At 48.9% G+C, this 20448-nt stretch overlaps 1 protein-coding gene across 6 annotated transcripts in view; it reads right to left on the bottom strand.

The window, feature by feature from the left end:
• SREK1 (splicing regulatory glutamic acid and lysine rich protein 1) overlaps positions 1-20448 on the bottom strand; it is a 459678-nt gene that overhangs the window by 297854 nt on the left and 141376 nt on the right. For all 6 annotated transcript variants that reach the window (XM_078675174.1, XM_078675176.1, XM_078675175.1 and 3 more), the window contains one exon: positions 2351-2560. In XM_078675174.1, coding sequence (XP_078531300.1) covers positions 2351-2560 — 210 coding nt within the window. The remainder of the gene's footprint in view (positions 1-2350; positions 2561-20448) is intronic.

Below are 20448 nucleotides of genomic sequence, written 5' to 3'. Positions count from 1 at the left end.
TCAGTGTGCATGTCTATGCCATGATACTGAGCTGCCCCGTCTACTAGCTGGTTAAAAGCGACAGTGTTGTCAGTAGGAGATGGCTTTGTGGGGTATGTGTAGAGATCGGGAATGGGTTGTGTATCATATGGGTCATCAGGGTCGTTTTGATCGTCCCATGTGGTATCTTGGTTTCCTTGATCGTCAGGGCCTATGAAATCCTGTTGAGGATCTTCACCCATGTCTTCTTTCTCATCATAATGTGGAGGTGTAGGAGAATATGGAACATAAGGCATGTCTGGAGTGAAAGGAGGAGGTATAACAGGTCTTTAAGGGGATGTCCCAAAGTCTTTCTTCTTAGGAGGAACAGGAGAAGGAGCTTCAGTTTCCAGTCTTCTCTTCTTTTTACTGTAAACTGCTATATGTCCTGTTTCAGGTTCTATATACAGTCTATTTTGGCCTGGGCTCACTGGATCAGGATGAAAAAGTTCTTCTTCTACTGTCCGTGGCTTTGGCGCCGAGATTTTTGAATCGGTCACTTTCTTGTCCTTATGTTTCCGTGGAGCTGTATCCGGCTCGACGTCTGTTTTCGGGTCGACGTTCTTGTTCGACTTGACTGTCTTTTTCGGCCCTACTGTCTTTTTAGGCTCGATGTGCCTTTTCGGTTCGATGACTTTTTCGAGTCGAGTGCCTTTTTCGGGTCGACTGCCTTTTTCGGCTCGGCGGTATTCTTCGGTTCGAGGCCTTTTTTAGGGTCGATACCTTTTTTCGGGTCGATGACCTTTTTCAGGTCAGCGCTTCTTTTCGGATCGACGACCTTTTTCGGGTCGACGGTCATCGTCGGATCAGTGACTGTTTTCGGGTCGATGGACTTTTTCGGGTCGACTACCTTTTTCGGGTCGACAACTTTTTTGGTGTCAGAGCCCGTTCTCGGCTCTGTGGCCTTTTTTGAATCCACAGTCTTTTTGGGAAGTGTTTTACCAGTGTACCTGAAGGCTTAGGTGTAGTCTTCGTAGCCGAGCCGGAAGGCAGGGCTTCTGAAGCTATGTTTCGGTCTCGGTTAAGGCTTTTGGGCGATGCTTTGACCAGAGCCTTGGATGGAGGTGGAGGCAGGGTAGGGGCTTTGGTACTCACGGTTTGCCCCGGTGGGATCTCGTCATCGGAGTCAGACTGGTCTTCTACGGTGACTAGCTCTAAGTCGGAGTCCTCTGCCTCATGAAGTTCATGTTCGTCCTAGAAAATGTTTTCTGGTTCTGGTGCCTGCCGCTGCATCTCTAATCGGGCAGTTCTTCGGTTCCGGATAGTCTTTTTCGACCGGAACTGAGCACAAGCTGGGCAGTTTTCTTCGTTGTGCTCCAGAGATCGGCACCTGTTGCATACTGTATGCTTGTCGCTATGTGGAAACTTGGATCGACATTGTGGGCATCTTTTGAACGGGGTCCTTTCCATCGGCAGGAGGCCCACGTGGTGTCGAAAAAGCCCAACGGCCTGCGTCGATGACCAGATGTAGATGGAAAGAGTTGTAGAGTTGAGGGAAACCGAGCGGAAACAATACCGTCGAAAGTTGAAGGTTTTCGGCCTTTGAATTTTGCAAAACTTCAGTCCCGAAGTTGGAGTTGTCGAAGTGCATCCGAACCCAGTGGCGGAGAAAAACAATCTGAAGATGGAGAAGATGCCCATGCGCACTGTAGTCCAGGGGAGGAGTCACCTATCTCGTGATGCTTCGAAGACTCTTCCAAGACAACAAGGTGCAAACATCCGGACCCAACACTAGGCGACGATCTGTCCTAAGATATGAATTCAGCAGCCCACATGCCTTGAACTTACAGTTGTCGAATTCCCAGTCCATGTACTCTCTATGGCTTCCCTGGCACTTAATGTTAGGAAAATGGACCCCAATATTGTAGGGCCATATTCGCCCATGCAGATATTTCCTCATTTGTGGTACAGTGCACCCTGCCTTAGGGCTGTGAGGCCTGAGAGAGGGGTGACCGACGTATGCAGACAGGCAGTGTTTGGCATCGCAACCAGACAGGTAGCCATGTAGACTTTGTTATTTTCTCCCTCACAGGGGCATGCAAGCTGCAAGGTAATGGCTTAGTCCCAGTGGGGGTGGGGGGTCGGGAAGAGGGGGGAGTGTCCCAGGATATCTTCAGCTCCCAGGATACCATTTACCAGGGACTTAAAGGGAGGTAGAAATACCAATTGGGGGTTTGTTTTTAGGGAAGAAGCACTAGCACAGGTTATCTGATTGGCAGGAACCCTGTGCACTACATTTGAAACCACATCAAAACCAAGCAAAATGCGGGGGCTAAGCATGCAAAAGAGGCACTTTCTCACAAACCCCTTTAATTTCCCCCAAAAAGCTTACCGTGAGCGACTTCTTGATCTACGCCTTTCCTTTGATCGAGAACGTTTCCTGGGCGGACTTCTTGATCGGCGCCTGTCTTTGTGTCTTGAGCGAGATCGGTTGCGTGATCGGTTGCGTGATGGGTTGCGTGATGGGTTGCGTGATGGGTTGCGTGATCTGTTGCGTGATCTGTTACGAGAACTGTTTTGTGAACGGTTACGAGATATACTCCTGCAACAACAACAAAGTATATATTAACTAAATTTTGTCAAGCATGTCTTAGAAATATAATAATTTAAAACTCACTGGAACAAACAATAATCCAAGTGAAGGATTCCAATATCAGCTAGGTCACATTATGCCACTGTAAGGACAGACAGCCAATCGCCTGGCATCCTTGTGCTATATTTTTGAAAGGTGTGTGGGATTATACTAATTAGTGACTCAAGAAAAGAAGCCAATTGTGTTAAACAGATTTGCAGCTTGCTGGTACTCTAAATTCACAAACTGTGCATTAATTTCACCACAGAGTTTCTAGCTATGGAAATGTTCCTTGTAGAAATAAAGGTGTGAGACAATGGCTTTTTACAGGTTCACCCCACTTTTTGCCAGGTACTGGTTTCATGACACAAATGCACAGTGGCCTGCTGTCTGGGCCAAGTGCATGTGCTCTGACTTTTAAACTGGCCTTTGTGATTTGCTAATGCTTAACTTAACTACAAGCCCCTAGAATATGGTATTGTATGTACCCAGGGCCTGGAGGTTACATGTCACCAGTGGACTGCAGCAACATTTGTGACACCACTGTCGTGCCACAGTAAAACCTGCCTCCAAGTATGCCATTTGCAGCCAAGTCGGGAAGTTTTTAAAGAGAAAGACATGTATGTGTTCAGTGAAACAGGTCTCTGCAGGATAACATACAATAGTCATTTCTACTGGTGAAAGGGTTGTAGCCCAATTAACTAGTAGGAAGTGGCTTGCACTTACACTTGAGTGGTGCCAACATCCATATGCAACCACCAAAGTGGATAATCCAAGGTATCAAAACAATTGCTACATAAGACCAGACTTATTGCTCAAGTCGAATTTAACGCAACTAAATTCTAAAGGGCTACTTTAGAAAGCTGCTTCTTTATTACCAAAGTTTTCCAGTATACGTTTCTGTTGAAAGTAGCAACTGTACCCAGATGCTGCCTGCTCCCTTTCTGCAGACATGGTTTGAATGACATTCTGGAAGGAGAAAAATGACCTGCTGTGGGAGGAGTGGGGACCTTCTGACAGATTGGCCAACGCAGGGTGAGCCAGAGATGGCGGGCTTCAAAGAGGAGGTTGCCTATGTTGAGCACATGTAGTTACTGTAGGAAGCTGGCTCTGTATATACTATACGAAGGTGAGGTATAGTGTGCCCAGAGTACAGTGGAACTACAAAGGTAGGCAGAGGTAAAGTTAGATAGCTTCTTACTCTATATTTGTGGTAGTGTGGGCGAGCAAAAAGGTGTTATCAGGGACAGTGTTAAGCATTTGTTCCACACACTCAATCAGCAAAGGATTTCACACACTCAAAGACTGAACTACAGACCAATTGTTTATGTATAACAAATATTCTTTCAGTTATTTGTATGTCCTAGAACCAAGCAAGTGAGGCACAGGTGAATGATAAGTACTTTGCAGTAAATATACAATTGTAATACAGTTTGGATTGTAATGGTATATGCACTTTGTTTTGACTTACAGTATTGTTTCAGAGAAATGCAATGCTTTGAAAATACAGTACTTGGACTTCAATGGGCTTTTCAGAAAAATACCAGGTAAGTTACATGTTAGATTACTTTTCTTACATAGTGTAGTATACCTGGATACTACACTGGGACATTTCCTGTAAACAGTTAAGCAAAATCATTTTTGTTAAATAGTACAATTTTAAAGAATTTCTTTAGGTTATTAAACTCCACATTTAGAAACTTTTCCAAGAAAAACAGTCAATGTTATCCTATGAAGGAAAGGAAAATGCTACTTACCAGTATGCATTTGTTCTTGGCATGTAGAGCTGTAGATTCGCATATTTGTGCAAAGATCGCCATCTGGTGTTGGGCTCGGATGTTTGCACTTTTTTTTTGTCTTGGAAGAGGTCTTTGAGGTCACGAGGTAGGCGACTCCTCCTTAGGACGATAGTGCGCATGGGCATCGACTCCATCTCCAGATTGTTTTGCCATGGAGGGTTATGGTAGAGTTAGTAAAATAGAAAGGGATGTCCGTGTGTAATGTATCTAAGTAAGATAGTACTGGAACAGATAGAGGTATCCGTGGAGGAGGGTGGGCTTATATGAATCTACAGCTCTACATGCCAAGAACAGATGCATACTGGTAAGTAGCATTTTCTGTTCGAGGCATATGAGCTGTAGATTGTATACTTGTGCATAGACTGCACAGCAGTTACCGCCTAGCGGTGGCTACCTGTATCTGTTGCAGTGGTTTGAAAAAGTGTTCTTTATACTGCCTGGCCCACACTAGCTTGTTGTTTTGCTTGCACCTCTACACAATAGTGTTTTGTGAACGTGTGTGGTGTAGACCAAGTTGCTGCTTTGCAGATGTCATCTAGGGGAATGCTCCCTAAGAAGGCCATGGATGCCCCTAGTTTACGTGTGGAGTGAGCCCTAGGAGGAATCGTTAAGGTGCGGTTTGCTTTAGCATAGCATATTTAGATGCATTTAACAATCCACCTTGCAATCCCTGATTTAGTGATTGGATCGCCTTTATGAGGTGGGAAGAAAGCCACACAAAGTAGTTTAGTCTTTATAAAGGATTTTGTTCTTTCTATGTAGTAAAGTATTGCTCCATTACATCCAGCGTGTAAAGAGCCCGCTCTACTACTGAATCTGGTAGAGGGAAAAACACTGGCAGTTCTACAAATTGATTAAGGTGGAAAGCAGAGACGAGTTTAGGTAGAGATTTTGGGTTGGTCATAAGAACCACTTTATCATGATGGATTTGGAGAAATGGTTCTTGTATGGTTAATGCCAGCAGTTTACGGACTCTTCTGAGAGAGGTGATGGCAACCAGGAAAACTACTTTCCAGGTGACAAATTGTAATTTGCATTTATGCATAGGTCCAAATGGGGGACCCATGAACCTGGTAAGTACCACATTTAGGTTCCATACTGGAGAGGGTGGAACTGTAGGTGGAATTATTCTTTTAAGTCGTTCCGGAAATGCTTTGATAGCTGGTACCCTAAACAAAGACAAATGTCAGTTTTGGAGATAGGCCTCTATTGCTGCAAGATGTAGTCTAATGGATGTATACGCTAGGTTGCATTGTTGTAGTTGCAAAAGGTAACAGATGTTGTGAATGGAAGCATCTATTGGGTTAATTTTGTTATTTGTATAGTGAATTACAAATCTTTTCCATTTTGCGGCATAGCAAGCTCTAGTGGTAGGACTTCTAGCCTCTTTAATGATGTTCATGCAGTCTGGCGGGAAATTAAGGTAGCCAAATTCTAAGATTTCAGGTGCCAGATTGCAAGGTTGAGTGGATTGTGATCTGGATGCCTTATCTCTCCATGGTTCTGAGTGAGAAACTTGGGTGAAAGGCGTAGCTTTTGATGAGGAACTACTGATAGTTCCAAGAGAGTTGTTGACCATGGTTGGCGGGCCCATGTTGGAGCAATTAGGATCATTGTGAGGGAATGCTGTTTGAGTTTGCGAACCACTAGCGGAATGAGTGGAAGAGGCTGAAAAGCGTAAGCAAACTTGTCTGACCAGTTCATCCATAGGGCATTGCCTTTGGACAATGGGTGTGGATACCTGGATGCGAAGTTTGAGCATTTTGCGTTTTGGTGTGTGGCGAACAGGTCTATTTCTGGGTGGCCCCACCTTTGAAAGAATGGTAGCAGAACTAGTGGGTGAAGTTCCCTTTCGTGAATCTGTTTTTGGTGACTGAGAAGATAAGTAATTTGATTATGTACACCTGGGAGGTGTTATTCAAGGAGATATACGTTTTGAGGAATGGCTCATCTCCATATGCTTTGAGCTAGGTGTGAAAGCTGGAGAGAGTATGTCCCCCCCTGTTTTTGTATATAATAAATTGCTGTTATGTCTGTACAGACTAGGAAAGCTTTGTTTAAAAGCTGGAGTTGAAAAGATTTTAACGCTAGGAAGATTGCCAACAATTCCAGGTAATTTATAGGGAATTGATTTTCTTGAGGGGTCCATATACCCTGAATAGTATGGGTTTGAAGATGAGCTCCCCATCCGGTGAGCGATGAGTCTGCTGTAAGAACTATCTATGGAACCGGGTCGAGGAACGGCCGCCCTTTGGAAAGGTTTGGTGTGTTCCTCCACTGCAGAGAGCGGTGGGTGCGGTCATCTACCAACACCAGATCTTTTAGCTGACCTTGAGCCTGGTTCCACTGACGTGCCAAACACTCCTGTAAGGGACGCATTTGCAGTATTGCATGAGGGACAATGAGTATACAAGAGGCCATCATCCTGAATAATTGCAGGAACACTCGCGCTGGTGTTCTATTGGAATCCCAGACATGTAGGAACTTTGACAGGCGTCCCCTGACAGGAGTGGAATGGTTGGGGGAGGCGGAGGGAAGACACTGCTTGTTTGTAGGGTAAGTGTGTGTGGAATTATTTTTGCCTCTTTCCCTATTGTTATTTCCTCTATACCCTCCTCGATAGTACCCCTGGGATGAGGAAGGCTGGTTATGGTTTTTATAATTAGAGGAGGTATTCATTCTCTGATGAAATTGTTTTGGAGCCGCACCTATAAAAAGAGGCACGAAGGGAGCCTCTGCTGGATGATAGTTGTAGGGCTACCATAGATTTAGCAGTTTCGGTATCTTTCTTCATTTTTTCTAATGAAGAGTCTACATTTGGTCCAAAAAGATGTTGGTCAAAAGGTTGGTTTAGTATCGCTGACTGTACTTCTTGTTTGAATCCTGAGATTCTGAGGCAAGAATGTCGTGGTAGCAAGATGCCGGTGTTAATGCTACGAGATGCTGGGTCAGCGACATCAAGTGCACATTTTAAAGATGTGTATGTGATTAATTTACCCTCTTGAATGAGGTCGTTGGCTTTATCTTTGTACTGATCTGGTAAATCCTGCATTAGCTTTTCCAGTTCATCATAATGCGCTCTGTCATAGCGTGCCAGGTGGGCTTGTGCATTGGCAATACGCCAACTGTTAGCGGCTTCTGACGCAATTCGTCTGCCTGACTTATCGAATAGTTTTCTTACCTGTCGGTGTAGTTTTGCAGCTTGAAGATCTTTCTGGATTCACTATGCTGTGCATTATTCCGCGGTCTTGTGGTTGGGTCCGGATTCGTAGTCTTTTCTTTGTTTTTTTGGGGGTTTTTTTGTAGCCCAGGTGGGCGTCGGCGTCACACCCCTTTGGGTGTATTTCCGGTGACGTCGGCATGCTTCCTGCGGAAGCTCCCACTCTTGGGCGCCATCTTCGGGTTCTTTTTTTCCGTGTTTCTTTCGTTTCCGAAGTAATGGCAATGTTCTATTCAGGTGATATTTTACCGCTTTGTACCTTCAAAGTATTTTCCACTTATTCTATTTCCACCTCTTCTCTCTCCAGCCTCATCTTTCTGGCGGAGGTGGGTGGGTTCGCTAGTGAATCCAGAAAGATCTTCAAGCTGCAAAACTACACCGACAGGTAAGAAAACTATTCGTTTTGCAGCGTGAATCTTTCTGGATTCACTATGCTGTGCATAGATTTTGTAGCGGTTTCTCATCTCTGTGGCGGTTGGTTGGAAGATGAGCGTTGGGTATTGAATATGTGCTGTAGCACCTTCTGTCTAACTTGAGCTTCCTTGTTCATCTGTATGTCCACACAGTAGTGCTTCGTGAACTTGTGCACCGAAGCCCATGTTGCCGCCAGGCATATGTCTTGCATGGGTGTGTTAGCCAGGAAGGCTATTGTAGCACCCTTTTTCCTAGTGGAGTGGGCACGTGTCCCCTCTGCTAGCTCTTGTCCTGCACGCTTGTGGCAGAGTTGAATTGTCTGTGCGATCCATCGTGTAATGGTCTTTTTGGTTACTGCTTTTACCATGTAACTGTTGGCGAATGACACAAAGAACTGTTTTGTTTTCCTGTGTCCCTTCGTCCTCTCAATGTAGTGCATGACTGCCCTTCTGGCGTCCAGGGTGTGCAGAGCTCGCTCTGCGGCAGTAGTTGGTTTTTGGAAAAAACTCGGTATCTGTATAGACTGGTTCATGTGAAATTTAGATACCACCTTCGGCATGAAGTGTGGGTCAGTCCTCATCACAACCCTATCATTGTGTATTTGTATGTAGGGTTCTTGTAGCGTCAGAGCCTGAAGCTCGCTTACTCTGCGTAAGGACGTTATTGCAACCAGGAAAGCTGTTTTCATAGTTAGCATCTTTAAGGACGCCTTGTGGAGCGGTTCAAAGGGCTCCTTCATGAGTTCCGTTAGGACTATGTTCAAGTTCCATGCAGGTGGCGGCACCCGCTTGGGTGGTGCGATCCTTTTCGCACCTTCTAGGAATCTCTTCACCACCTGTGATGTGAAGAAACTCCTGCAAGTTTCTCCCCTTGTGTAGGCGACTATCGCTGCCAAGTGAACTCTCAAAGAGGATGAGCTAAGGTTCTTCTCTAGCAAGTGCGTCAGGTATTTTAGCACTGTGGAGTCCTTCATTTTATTGTGAAGTCTTTCTTGTCTGCACCATATTGTGAACCTTTTCCATTTCGCAACATAGCACTTCCGAGTGCTAGGCCTTCTTGCCTCCCGCAGGACCTTCAGGGTACTTTCTGGCAATCTTAAATGTGCGAACTCTATGTCCTCAGGAGCCACGCTACTAGGCTCATGCTCTCTGGCTCTGGGTGTAGCACCTCTCCGTTCTGCATGGAGAGTAGGTCTTTCCTCCTGCTGAATCTGTGGGGTGCACACTGTGTCATCTCCATGATCTGCGAGTACCATGTCTGCCTCGCCCACTGTGGTGCGACCAGTATCAGTGTCAAGTTGCTCGCTCTGCACTTGCTCAGTGCTCTGTGCATCAGTGGTATCGGGGGAAAGGCGTAGGCAAATGTCCTTGACCAATCTATCCATAGGGCATTCCCTAGTGACCCTTCCTCGGGCTGCCTGGATGCGAAGTTTTGGCATTTTGCATTCTGGCGTGTGGCAAACAGGTCCACCGATGGAGTTCCCCATCTGTCGAATAGGCGCCTTGTCTCCTGAGCATTGAGCTCCCACTCGTGGGATGCCGATGTCTGCCTGCTGAGCCAATCTGCTTGTATGTTGTCCTTCCCTGGCAGGTGTATGGCTAGCAGGTCTATCTTGAGAGGGATGGCCCATCTCCATATCTCCAGCGCCAGCGTTGAAAGCGGGGCTGACTGTGTGCCCCCCTGCTTGTTGATGTAGAACATCGCAGTGGTATTGTCTGTTTGTATCAACACCTTGTGTTTGTACAGTCTTGTTTGAAAGGCTTTCAGTGCAAGGAAGATTGTCTTCAATTCTAAGTAATTGATGTGCTTTGTCGCATCTGTTGGTGTCCACAGTCCCCTCACCTTGAGCTCCTCCATGTGAGCGCCCCATCCCTCCAGGGATGCGTCTGTGGTGATGGTCACTGTTGGCGTTGGGGGCGTTAGAGGCTTTCCCCTTGCTATGTTCTCCATGGTCCACCATGTCATCTCCTTCTGCACTGCGTGCGTTACAACCACTAGATCCTCCCAACTGCCTGTAGCTTGTGACCATTGCTCCTGTAGCCATTCTTGAATGGGTCTTGTGAGAAGTTGGCCTGATATGCAGTGCTCACTATTCTAGTGATCACTATGTATCAGTCCCAACAACCCTTATTGATGATTGGTTGTAAGTCAACCTTATAGACCAGCTATCCTAGTAGCATGGATACGAGCAGTCTAAGGCTAAGACTCTAGAGGGCGTGTTAAGCCAGCTGTTTTACCATCACATTACCCCTTGAACACCAAGTGAAAGGACACCACACAAGTTGTTATCAAAAATAAAGTATATTTATTTATAACAGGACTACGCTGGCTCTTTATGAGACAGGGAGCTAAGCACACAACAAAACTCTTAAAGAATTACTGAAAGTCGCACAATTTACACAAATGCCCGAGGGGCACGAAAAACCATATACACAAGAAGTGGAATGCGAAGTTACTAGCAGGTAAGTAATACTTTTCTAGACTGTAGAAACGCTAGGCCTACAATGCTGAACCCTTGGATTAGAAGCAGGAGGCCTAGGGACGCCGTGTGCAGAGTGGGAACTCTCACGCGTAATGCGGGAACAAGTCTATGGATACTAGCAATCACAAAGTTACTGTTCTCGGGCGAACCCGACTAGGTGGGTCGAACACAAGAGTGGATCCGAACACTTAGGGTGTTGGACTATGCTGGAGCACCGGAGTACTCAGTTTACCTAGCCCAGGGGCTGCGGCTGCATAGGGTTCAAGTTGCGTCGGAAACCCTTGTTGAAGATCCAGGAGCCTGAAGAAAGAAGTTGCTGGCAGGCGGCCAGTGAAGAAGTTCGTGGTGATCCAAGCCTGGATCAGGGAAGAGGAAGACCTGTAAGCAGAGGGGACCAAGTTCTGAATCACTAGCCAGTGATTTAGGTGGGCACCAGGATGGCACCGGACGAAGTCACCTCGACCAGGTGAGTGGGCGCTGCTGGGCTCTGCAGTCTCTCGGACCAGGAGGCGTTGTCGGCGACCAGGATGGAGGTGCGAGCTGTCCCACGAAGGTCTCTGCTGTCGACGTCGCTGGACCCAGGATTGGGGCAACAAGTCTTGGCAAATGCAAGCCCACGCGGTGGACTTAAAATGGAGTCTGGAGTGGACCAGGAGGGTCCAGGGTGCTCCTCTTTTGGAGAGGAGCAAGGGCTAGTCTGGAGCAACCAGACCAGCGGGGTTTGTCGTGAAGCGTCGTAAGAGGGCCACTAGCCAACGGGCAAGTGACCTGGACAACGCGGTGAGCAGCAAAGAGCAGAAGGGCCCCACGCAGATCTCGTGGATGCAGGGGGGCTGAACTTCGGTGCTGGAGCTGCTCAGGGTCGGGGCTTCTCTTACCCCAAAGCACTCAGTCGAGGGTCACTCGGTGGTCGTGCTGGACAAGCGTCGTGCAGTCTTCAAAGATGGCCGGTCCCTCGAGGTCTCGTCACACCCACGGATCACAGCTGGGCTGATGATGCAGGTTGAGGTCAGAGGTGCCAGGGAAGCCGGTTCTCGTCGTGCTGGGCAGTCTTGATCCGGAGGAGAGACTTACAGCAGACCGCGATGCTTGGTTGGTGCCTGCTGCTGCAGGGTGACTACTCCTTAGTCACAAGGGAGAAATCTTGAGAAGAGTATTGAGGTCCTTTCGTGGAAAGTTGGTTCAGGATTCAAAGATGATCTAATTTGGAAGGGGGCCAGTTACTACCTTTATCCTGCAAAAAGGGGCTGGCACGCAACTAAGTCCTGCCCTATGGGTGGGACTAGAAGGGGGGTGGTTACACCCCTCTCCTTTGGCGGGCTTTCCCCAGATCAGGGGTTGGAGTGCCCCTGGAACTGGTTCCAGCCGGCCTATGCACAGTGAGCACCGGGGTGCCACTTGCAGTCACCTTCCTCTAAAGCCCTGCCTACCTAGGATACACAAAATCCTGTCTGGGACGGTGCTGGCACCGCCCCTGGCAGGAAACCCTTTGTCCTTGCCTCCTGTGCTGGGAGGACTCCCAGCAGCAGGAGGGCAGACTTGTGTCTCGGTGGCAGCATCCATCTGGTGGAGCTGAGGCTATGTCTGACTTTAACCGGGGTTACAGGTTACATACATGTCGTGTCCCTCTAGAAGGGTGAAATGCTAACCCCGTCGCCAGAATTGGCGAGGGGTTAGTATTCCAATTCGTATGACACCTTACTCGACATGTTTTGATAAAGCGATACCAGAGTTGGCATATAACCGCGAGGATTATAATGCACTTAAGAGTATATGGTATGCGTTATCATGGAACAGCTATTAGGACTTGGTTCCGCAAGCTGCAAACGGGCTCAGCTCATGCCAGAGCACCATTTCACCTTATTCCACGCACTCTGCCTTCAGGATTGTTAAAGCCTGTCATAGGAGTGACTGATAGGAATATAGGTGTCCATTTTAGGGTTAGATATAGGTATACTATATCTAAAGCAAAGGGTGATTTCACCGCCTTGCCCCAGCTGTCGTGCAGCCAGTTGTGTCAGATTTGGATGGCCAGCCAGGGGTGGCATAATACATGCTGCAGCCCCTGGTAGGCCCTGGGTACACCTATGCCCTGGGTACCTAAGGTACACTGTACAGGGACTGATAAGGTGACTCAGTATCCAATTAGATATGTACCTAAGGTACATGGAATCCATTTTACAGAGAGAGCAGTGGGCCTGGGGTCCTGAATAGCAGGGCCCCAGGTCAACTAAGTCAGAAAACCAGCAAAACACCAGGCAAAAAGTTGGGGGCAATCATAGTCAGGGATCTACCTTCCTACAGGTCTCATGTGGAGTCGTACATTCGGTACCAGGTGGATGCATGATGCCATCATCCCCATGATCTTGCTCGCAGTCCTCACTGTCCGAGCTTGTCCCTTCCGGTAGAGGCGAGTTTCCTTCACCAGCGCCCTCGCCCTCTTCTCGCTGGGGAACACCTTGCCCCGTAAGGTGTTGATCTGTGCTCCCAGGAAGATCTTCACTTGTTCTGGCTCCATTGATGATTTCTTCCAATGGATGGAGAACCCCAGGTTTATGAGCGTGCTTGTCACTGTATGTGCGTGCAGCTTGCATTTCTGGTATGAGTTTGCTTTCACCAGCCAGTCGTCCAGGTAAGGGTATACGTGTATTCCTTGCCTTCGTAGGTGCGCTGCGACTGCTGCGAGGCACTTTGTGAAGACCCTTGGTGCTGACTTTAGTCCGAAGGCCAGTGTCGTGAACTGGTAGTGGCTTTCTCCGATGGTGAACCTGAGCATGTGCTTGTGCTTTCTGTTCATTGGAATGTGCAGGTATGCGTCTTTGAGGTCTATTGTGACCATGAAGTCCCCGATCTGCAATTGTGGGAGCACCTCTTGCAGGGAGGTCATTTTGAATTTTTGCGTTCTTATGAATTTGTTCATGAACCGTAAGTCGAGAATGGGTCTCATTGTCTCGTCTACTTTTGGTACCAGGAAGTACGCTGAGTATACTCCTGTGTTTCTTTCCTTGAAGGGTACCCGTTCTATGGCCTCCTTCCACAGGAGTTCCTTTGCCTCCTCCTGCAGACACTGCAGCTGCTTGCCTGCTAGTGGCTTTCTTTTTGGTTTTCTGCTTGTTGGTCTCCCCTCCAACTCTATGCAGTATCCGAATTGGATAATGTTGAGGATCCATTTGTCTGATGTGATTTCTCTCCACTCTCGGAGGTGAAATCTTAATCTTCCTCCCACTGGTGTCATGTGGTCGTAGGTGTCTAGTTTGTCTTGACCCATCTGTACGTGCTGCCTCCTGGGATCTTTTTTGTGGGCGGGCACACAGAGTTTTTTGAAGTCACTTAGAGGTGGGCTGCTGCCCCCCTCTTCTATTTTGTCCCCGTCCATTTCTCCCTCGAAAGGACTGGCCTCTTTGTTGGTACTGCCAGGACTGCTTCTGCTGACCATGCTGAGTCTGCGAGTCTGCCTGGTGCGTTTGCTGGAAAGCCTGGTGTGATGTACCTGGCTGGTTTCCGCCTCTCCCGCCGGGCCTCCGTGACGGGGTGCCCCTCTTGTTCCCTCTGAACTGCAATGCTCCCATGGATCTTGCTGTTTCGTTATCTTTTTTCAGTTGACTGAGCGTTTCATCAACTGTTCCGAAAAGCGTGTTGCCGTTGAACGGTGTGTTCAGGATGCTGTGTTGCACCTCCGGTTTGAAACCGGATATCCTGAGCCAGGCGTGCCTCCTTTCCGTGACGCCCATCATCATGAGCCTGCTGGCTGTGTCTGCCCCATCCAGGGACGTCTTAAGGCAAGAATTTGCTGCGTTTTTTCCCTCTTCAACCAGCTTTTCGGCCTTCTGCCTGGCATCCTGGGGCAAGTCCTTCACCAACTGCCCCATCCCCTCCATGATTTGGTACATGTGCCTGTTTATCAGGGCGTTGGAATTAGCCATGCGCCAGTGGGTCGCGGCATTCCGTTCGATCCTTCTGCCCACCAGATCCATCCTTTTGCTCTCCTTATCCGGTGGGGGGCCCGAGGTAGTGGGTACGTTAGCCCTCCTCCTTGCTGTGGCATTGATAATGGAGTCTGCGGAGACCGTGCCCTGAATGTAGGCCGGGTCCTTTGTGGAATGCTTGTACTTCTTCTCAGTTCTGGGAGTTACTGCCTTGCATGTTGCGGGCTCCCTGAAAGCTTCCTTCCCCTGAGCCAAGACGCTCTCGAGCATTGGAAGGAACTGGCTCCTCGTTTGTGTTGGGAGCAATGTTTCTAGAAGGAAGTCTGCTTTCTGCTTCTCTTCGTCGAGCTTGAGCTTGAAAGCTGCTGCGGCAGCTTGTATCACCGAGTTGTAGGCCCCGATGTCGTCCGGCGGCGAGGGCCGAGGGGTAAGTGTCGACCACTGTGAGAAGTTGGCCTGATATATAATGTTCACTATTCTAGTGAGCACTTTGTATCAGTCCAAACAACCCTTATTGATGATTGGTTGTAAGTCAACCTTATAGACCAGCTATCCTAGTAGCATGGATACGAGCAGTCTAAGGCTAATACTCTAGAGGGCGTGTTAAGCCAGCTGTTTTACCATCACATTACCCCTTGAACACCAAGTGAAAGGACACCACACAAGTTGTTATGAAAATAAACAGATATTTATTTATAACAAGTCTACCCTGAACTCTTTATGAGTCAGGGAGCTAAGCACATAACAAAACTCTTACGAAAATACTTTAAGTCGCACAATTTACACAGATGCCCTAGGGGCACGAAAAACCATATACTCAGTAAGTGGAATGCGAACTTGCTAGCAGGTAAGTAATACTTTTCTAGACTCAGGAATCGCTAGGCCTACAATTCTAAACAATGGGATTAGATGCAGGAGGCCTGTGGACGTCGTGTGCAGAGTGGGAACTCTCACGCGTAAGGCGGGAAAAAGTCTATGGAAGCTAGCAGTTGCAAAGTTACTGTTCTCGGGCGAACCCGACTAGGTGGGTCGAAAACAAGAGTGGATCCGAACACTTAGGGTGTTGGACTATGCTGGAGCACCGGAGTACTCAGGTTACCTAGCCCAGGGGCTGCGGCTGCATAGGGTTGAAGTTGCGTCGGAAACCCTCGTTGAAGATCCAGGAGCCTGAAGAAAGAAGTTACTGGCAGGCGACCAGTGAAGAAGTTCGAGGTGATCCAAGCCTGGATCAGGGAAGAAGAAAGACCTGAAAGCAGAGGGGACCAAGTTCTGAATCACTAGCCAGTGATTAGATGGGCACCAGGGTGGCACCGGACGAAGTCACCTCGACCAGGTGAGTGGGCGCTGCTGGGCTCTGCAGTCTATCGGACCAGGAGGCGTTGTCGGCGACCAGGATGGAGGTGCGAGCTGTCCCACGAAGGTTCTTGCTGTCGACGTCGCTGGACCCAGGATTGGGCAACAAGTCTTGGCAAATGCAAGGCCCACGCGGTGGACCTAAAATGGCGTCTTGAGTGGACCAGGAGGGTCCAGGGTGCTCCTCTTTTGGAGGGGAGCAAGGGCTAGCCTGGAGCAACCAGACCAGCAGTGTTTGTCGTCGTGGAGCGTCGTGAGCGGGCCACTAGCCAAAGGGCAAGCGACCTGGACAACGCGGTTGGCAGCAAAGAGCAGAAGGGCCCACGCAGCTCTCGTGTATGCAGGGGGGCTGAACTTCGGTGCTGGAGCTGCTCAGGGTCGGGGCTTCTCTTACCCCAAAGCACTCAGTCGAGGGTCACTCGGGAGTCGTGCTGGACAAGCGTCGTGCAGTTCTGAAGATGGCCGGTCCCTCGAGGTCTCGTCGCACCCACGGATCACAGCTGGGCTGATGTAGGTTGAGGTCAGAGGTGCCAGGGAAGCCGGTTCTCGTCGTGCTGGAGCAGTCTTGATCCGAAGGAGAGACTGGCAACAAACCGCAATGCTTGGTTGGTGCCTGCTGCTGCAGGGTGACTACTCCTTAGTCACAAGGGAGAATCTTGGGAAGAAGTCTTGAGTTCCTTTCGTGGAAAGTAGTTTCAGGATTCAAAGATGATCTGTTTTGGAAGGGGGCCAGTTCCTACCTTTATCCTGCAAAAAGGGGCTGGCACGCGACTAAGTCCTGCCCTATGGGTGGGACCAGGAGGGGGGTGGTTACACCCCTCTCCTTTGGCGGGCTTTCCCCAGGCCAGGGCTGGAGTGCCCCTGGAACTGGTTTCAGCCGGCCTATGCACAGTGAGCACCGGGGTGCCACTTGCAGTCACCTTCCTCTAAAGCCCTGCCTACCTAGGATACACAAAATCCTGTCTGGGACGGTGCTGGCACCGCCCCTGGCAGGAAACCCTTTGTCCTTGCCTCCTGGGCTGGGAGGACTCCCAGCAGCAGGAGGGCAGACTTGTGTCTCGGTGGCAGCATCCATTTTGTGGAGCTAAGGCTATGTCTGACTTTAACCGGGGTTACAGGTTACATACATGTCGTGTCCCTCTAGAAGGGTGGAATGCTAACCCCGTCGCCAGAATTGGCGAGGGGTTAGTATTCCAATTCGTATGACACCTTACTCGACATGTTTTGATAAAGCGATACCAGAGTTGGCATATAACCGCGAGGATTATAATGCACTTAAGAGTATATGGTATGCGATATCATGGAAACGGCTAAGGGATGGATCCCGAAAGCCGCAGACAGGCTCAGCTCATGCCAGAGCACTATCTCACACGATTCCAAGCACTCTGCCTTCAGGATTGTCAAGGCCTGCCATAGGAGTGACTGATAGGAGATCTGTGTGTCCATTTTTAGGGTTAGATATAGGAATACTATATCTAAAGCAAAGGGTGTTTACACCACCTTGCCCCAGCTGTCGTGCAGCCAGTTGTGTCAGATTTGGATGGCCAGCCAGGGGTGGCATAACACATGCTGCAGCCCCTGGTAGGCCCTGGGTACACCTATGCCCTGGGTACCTAAGGTACACGGTACAGGGACTGATAAGGTGACTCAGTATCCAATTAGATATGTACCTAAGGTACATGGAATCCATTTTACAGAGAGAGCAGTGGGCCTGGGGTCCTGTATAGCAGGGCCCCAGGTCAACTAAGTCAGAAAACCAGCAAAACACCAGGCAAAAAGTTGGGGGCAACCATAGTCAGGGATCTACCTTCCTACAACCACCTCCTCCGGGCTGTCGGTGTCGACATCTATGTAATCTACCTCCTGTAGGTCAGAGGGTGTCGAGTCTGCGTCAGTCCTGCTTTCCTCTTCCTCCCCAAAGTTGTAACTATCGTAGGGATTCTCGTACTCCTCCTGGTCGTCGATCACCTCGACGTCCTGGTCTTGTTCCTCGACGACTTCGGCGATCTCTTCCTCCTCCTCGACTGCCTCCACCACCGGTGGCTTGGTCTTGTGAGGGATCGTGAAGGCCTTCATCTTTGCATCGAAATCTTTCTTCCGCTGCATGATGTTCTCCATTTCGGCCTCGAGGCGCCTTCTCTTTTTCTCCATCTCTACCACGTGTTCCGCGTCGGATGGGTCGGCCGTTCTTTTCGGCGGATGGTTCGTCGCCGTACTTCGACGCCGACGTCGGACCGGATCTTGGGTCTCTGGTCGTCGTCGTCAGTTTTGGGTCTTTCTCCCTCGGCGTCGATCGATCCTTTTCGGGGACGATTTTCGACGTTTTCTGCTGATCAGCAGCCCTCGGCGCCGGGGACTCCTTCTCGGAGGATCCGCTGGGCCTGGGAGTAGTCGCGGACGCCACCTTTTTTGGCGTCGGGGGTTTCGGGGTCTTGCCCTCGATTTTTCTAGACTCAGAGTCTCTCGGGTTCTTGGGGGCCGAAGAGTCTCCTACCTTGTCAGAAGTCTTCGTGTAATCGGTCTCTACGACCGTGTAGCTGTCGTCTTCGGCGGCAGCGTTGTCTTCTTCCTCGGAGGACATCCCCAGCTCGTAGAGGGACGGAGTCGGGGCCTTCCCCTGCAGGGTGGCATGTGCTACCCTCTGCCTCTCTCTCACACGAAGGGTCTTCGGGGCGAAGACGGAACAGGCGTTGCAGTCTCCGCTTTCGTGGTTCAACGGTAGGCAAAGGTTGCATACCGGGTGCTGGTCCTTCTGCGCGTACTTGTGGTGGCAGTTACGGCAGAACTTGAACGGCGTGTTGTCCATCATCGAGCGTCCAGGGCGGCTCTGGTCGCGTGTTCGTCGACGGTCGATGATCTCGATGAAAAAACGCCTTCTCCTTGCCGGCTTTTCGTCGATGAAGTCCCCTGCAGTCTTCAGATGACTTCTCCTCGTGTTTTCTGTATTTTCTTTCTTCTTTCTCCAAAAATGTCTGGAGCCCAAACGGGAACGATCCAGACCCGACCGCGGAAAAAAAGAATCTGAAGATGGCGCCCAAGAGTGGGAGCTTCCGCAGGAAGCATGCCGACGTCACCGGAAATACACCCAAAGGGGTGTGACGCCGACGCCCACCTGGGCTACAAAAAAACAAAAAACAAAAACAAAGAAAAGACTACGAATCCGGACCCAACCACAAGACCACGCAATAATGCACAGCATAGTGAATCCAGAAAGATTCACGCTGCAAAACTATGAGCTTTGACTCCTTATCAGGAGGAGGTGCGTCGCCTGTGACTTGGGAATTGGCTCGCTTGTGGGCATTAGATACAATAAGGGAGTCTAGGAGGACTTGACCTTTAATATAAACTGGGTCCGCAGTATAGGAGAGTAGGGTCTGCTTCCTATGGTCACCCCCACTTTTTGCTTTTGCTTTACTGCCTGCTGAGTGCGTCTGCCTTGACATTTAGCTCTCCTGGTAGATGCACCGCCACCACCGAGAGGTTTCGGGCGAGCAGCCAGTGCCAGATCGCCCGTGACTCCAGAGAGAGAGGATGCGATCGAGTTCCACCCTGCTTGTTCAGGTAGAACATGGTCGTCGTGTTGTCGGTCTGGACCAGGACTGAATCTGACTTGATTGCAGGCAGGAAAGCTTTTAGCGCCAGATGGACTGCTCTTAGTTCCAGCATGTTGATGTGGTAGGATTGTTCTTTTTCCGACCACCGTCCCTGAATCTGAAGGCACCCCATGTGTGCCCCCCAGCCTTGCAGAGACGGGTCTGTCACCACCGATTGTGTTGGTAATGGCTGGTGAAAAGGTACTCCCACCATCAGATTCCGCTGCTGAGTCCACCATGAAAGGGAGGATTTCGCCGCCTGGGAAAGAGAAATCTGATCCTCCCGGCGACCTGTCGACTGATCCCACTGGTCCTCCAGAGTCTGTTGCAAAGGACGCATCCCTACGGCAATTTGAGCGAAGTCGCAGGGATGCCCATTTTTTTTAAAATAACGAAGCTGCAAGACTTATAAACAGTGAGATGTCACGTATTGAATGAGACAAGTGAAATCTCAGTCGAAAAACATCAAATGAGCGTTGCCATATTGTTGCCATTTCTTTGAAGAAACTAATGGACACCATTTTAAAACAGTGAAGGTATTTTCTACATCAAACTCCACCAGAATTGGAATAATTGGCATGGGAGTATAGATACTTAGATATCTTTGGAGGCAGACCCTGCAACATAGAAGCATATGACAAGAAGTGACAACTGGCAGTCTTATGTATATTATTCCTGGCATTAGGATTCTCATACAGAGTTTATAATTTTCTTGGGAAAGATTGTTTGGTTCTGATAAAGGTCCTGAGGAAGGTGGTTCCATCCCACCGAAACGCGTCGACCTAACAAAGTGATCACACAACAACCTGTGACCCCTCAGACACAGAATAGAGAGTGAATGTGGAATGTGTGGAAGAGTATGTATGAGGAAAACGTGAGATTGTATTGTTTTCTTTTTCTTTCTCTGTATGACATTTAGATTTTAAAGTGTTTAAGGATGAATTACATGTTTGTTTTGTAAAGTGATAATCTTGAATCTAAAAAAATATTGAAAATGATGAGAAATAACTTCTTTCTAATATAAAAAAATAATAAAAAACAGAAAATGAAATAGTATCCGTTGTCATCTTG

This window comes from Lissotriton helveticus, chromosome 2_1 (assembly GCF_964261635.1).
Source record: "Lissotriton helveticus chromosome 2_1, aLisHel1.1, whole genome shotgun sequence".
In the NCBI taxonomy this organism is placed as follows: Eukaryota; Metazoa; Chordata; class Amphibia; order Caudata; family Salamandridae; genus Lissotriton; species Lissotriton helveticus.
The sequence above is the reverse complement of the archived record's forward strand: the minus strand, read 5'-3'. Positions and strand labels throughout refer to the sequence as shown.